At 34.8% G+C, this 3526-nt stretch overlaps 1 protein-coding gene across 6 annotated transcripts in view; it reads left to right on the forward strand.

Annotated features, from left to right (window-relative positions):
- The window catches only part of CEP85L (centrosomal protein 85L), a 248283-nt gene that overhangs the window by 78438 nt on the left and 166319 nt on the right, over positions 1-3526 (forward strand). For all 6 annotated transcript variants that reach the window (XM_017895947.1, XM_017895948.1, XM_017895949.1 and 3 more), the window contains one exon: positions 1837-1995. In XM_017895947.1, the coding sequence (XP_017751436.1) occupies positions 1837-1995 (159 nt within the window). The remainder of the gene's footprint in view (positions 1-1836; positions 1996-3526) is intronic.

Raw genomic sequence — 3526 nt, forward strand, 5'->3', positions numbered from 1 at the left:
AAAAAAAAAAAAAAAAAAAAAGAAAAAAACATTTTGGTATAGATTAGAGACCACAGATCAGAATTAGAATAGATCTGGTGACAGAATGCCTTCTTCTGGTGCTTTAATGTGAGCGTCGAATCACTTGAAGTCTCATTCTGAGAGAAGTCTGGAATCTACAAAGCTTTAAGTGGTTGTTCTGGACCTCAAAGCTGGTAAAAGTGTCTCTTTGGACAATATTTTTCAATTTTGATTTGTTAATTTACATGTATAAGACTTTTAAGGCTGCTTAGGTACTTTATACGTCTGTAAAGTATATACGTCTAAATTGAAGTGATAAATTGCATTTAAATAAAACTTTAATAATGTGACAGTGTTTTATTAAAAATGAATCATTAATGTTGAGCTTAGTATGATAGAAGTAGCTTTAGGTCTGGTTTTATTAATTTGTTAATATGTTTTGATTTTAATATTAACATAGAGAACGACTGTTCCTCAAAGTGTGGTTAAAAAAAACTGGTATAATTAATTTTATGCATGTTTGTTGTTTTGTTACCCTTATGTTTAAACTGCCAGAAGGCATTCTTCGCATGCCGGTTTCAATAGGGTATCACGGAATAATTCTGTAAAGCTATCTTGTTTCAAATAATGGTAAATACCCAGTGATGTCATTTGCTCTTTACTTAGAAGCAACTGCTATTTCAACTGTAAAACACAGATGGGGACATTGAATTACGTGATAAATCTTTTTAAGGTTGCTATACAGATACAGGAGCATTGAAATTTTGTGGAAATAATGTGTTAAGGTGGCTATTCAGATAATCTGTAATGTGCTTATTAATTTTTTAAGAACTGTCATTGAAATGAAAGCCTAAAATTCATGTGGGGAACTTCTTAACTTTTTATGAATAATTCTATAAGCCCCAAATTGAGACTCACTGTGTTAGGCATTAGTAAAGATTTGTGCTTCTACAGGTTTTATATAAAGTTTAACAAATTAAAAATTTCTCTTTCTAATTATAGTACAATAACAATTTCTAGATGCTTATTTATTTCTGCATCTCACTTGTAACAAATAGTACAGATTGGCACTGGTCCATGGATATCCTTTGAGTAGCACTGTACTAGACAATAAAATAAGTGATGGGTAAAACAAAAAGTCAAATAAAAGTTAAGTAAAAATGGGTAAGTGAAAATAAACATTGAAAGAACATTGAAAAACCTTAAATTAGCTAAAAAATATTTAAATTAAAAGGACAAATCAAGCTAAGAATGGGAAAATGCTGTGCTATTAAACTTATTAAAAAATAATTAAGGAAATAATTCAAATAAAATAATGTAAAATAATTAAAAATTTTAAGTGATGATTGATTGTAGAAAAAATTTAGTAGATAGTAGAAAAAATGGATTGTTTTCATATTCCATGTGGATATCCTGTTTATATTATCATGCATTATTATTGAATTTTTCCTGAGCCCTGATTATTCTCAACTAATGCATGTATGTGGAATCACAGATGCCTACCTATCAATTATTCTAGAGCAGAGTACTGACATTTGAAGATAAGTGGATAGTTTCAACATTTTTAATAACACAGCAGTACATCTTTAAAAGTTTAATGCCCAGAAGCAGAAAACAGAGTTCTTCAGCTAGAAAAAGCTTATGTAATCACACTTAAATGATATATGTGTGATATATACATTTATTTGGTTAATTTTGTTGATCATTTTAAATTATTTTGGACAGAAAAGAACATTTTATACCTTTTATACCCTTGTGTATTTTCCACAAGGTAAAAAAAAAAATCTTCTGCCTATTCAGATATATGTGTTAACTGTTACATATTTCCCTTTTTAGGCCCAGATTATTCATCAGCATGGCTATCTGGTAATGAATCATTGTGGCAGGCCACAACTGTTCCATCTAACCATCGAAATAACCATATCAGGAGACACAGTATAGCTTCTGACAGTGGAGACACTGGCATTGGAACTTCCTGTTCTGATAGCGTGGAAGGTGAGCTAAAATTCTTATTGTTTATATGTGAATCTTTGAAGAGTGGTTGTGGTACAAGAATATTCAGGGGATATGTTTTATTGTTTCATACTGAAAATTATAGTGTGAATATTTAATAATGTTCAGTGTTACTATATATCAAATAAAAAAATTGTCCCTCTACTTGGCCTCACGCCTATAATCCCAGCACTTTGGGAGGCCGAGGCGGGTGGATCACGAGGTGAGGAGATCGAGACCATCCTGTCTAACATGGTGAAACCCTGTCTCTACCAAAAATACAAAAAAAAAAAAATTTAGCTGGGCGTGGTGGTGGGCGCCTGTAGTCCCATCTAGTCAGGAGGCTGAGGCAGGAAAATGGCGTGAACCCGGGAGGCGGAGCTTGCAGTGAGCTGAGATCGCACCACTGCACTACAGCCTGGGCAACAGAGTGAGACTCTGTCTCAGAAAAAAAAAAAAAAAAAATTGGCCCTCTAGTCATATTAGAGTTTTCCTTCATCTTTTAACTAAACTTCTTATTTTGAGATAATTATAGATTTACTTGCAGTTTTAAGAAATAATTGTGTTGTAACCAAGGTATTGACACTGATAGAGCCGAGATTCAGAACATTTCCAGATACCTCATGTTTCCTACACCCACTTCTCTCTCTGCCCCATCCGCTTTATCTCTTAACTTTTAGAAGCCACTTACTCTCCATTTCTATAGTTTTGTTTTTCAAGAATACTTTATAAATGAAATCATAACAATATGTAACCTTTGAAATTGGCTTCTCTGGATTTTCATCCAGTTGTCAATGTGCCAACAGTCCATTCCTTTTTATTGATGAGTAGCATTCAGTAATGGTGGTATTGGAGAGAATCCACTTTGTTTAACCATTTACCTATCGAAAAACATTTGAGATGTTTTCAGTTTTTGACTATTATGAATAAAGTTGCTATAAACATGTAGGTATAGGTTTTTGTGTGAACATGTGTCTTCATTTCTTTGGGTGAGTAGATGCCCAGGAGTGCAGTTGCTGGATTGTGTAGTAGTTGCATATTTAGGTTTTAAAGAAACTGTCACAGAGTTTTCTAGAGTGACTGTACCATTTCCATCAGCAATGTATGTATAAGTGATCTAGTTTTCTTTTTATCCTTGCTACCACTTGGTGTAAAACAATTTAGCCATTTTGATAGTATAATAGTATCTCCTTGTGGTAGTGATGTCTCATTTTAAAAAAACAGAGTTTCTTGCCGGGCGCGGTGGCTCACGCCTGTAATCCCAGCACTTAGGGAGGCCGAGGTGGGCGGATCACGAGGTCAGGAGATCGAGACCATCCTGGCTAACACAGTGAAACCCTATCTCTACTAAAAATACAAAAAAATTAGCCGGGCGTAGCGGCGGGCACTTGTAGTCCCAGCTACTCGGGAGGCTGAGGCAGGAGAATGGCATGAACCCGGGAGGCGGAGCTTGCAGCGAGCCGAGATGGCGCCACTGCACTCTGGCCTGGGCAACAGAGCGAGACTCTATCTCAAAAAAAAAAAAAAGTTATTC

This window comes from Rhinopithecus bieti, unplaced genomic scaffold (genome assembly GCF_001698545.2).
Source record: "Rhinopithecus bieti isolate Rb0 unplaced genomic scaffold, ASM169854v2 scaffold_27321, whole genome shotgun sequence".
In the NCBI taxonomy this organism is placed as follows: Eukaryota; Metazoa; Chordata; class Mammalia; order Primates; family Cercopithecidae; genus Rhinopithecus; species Rhinopithecus bieti.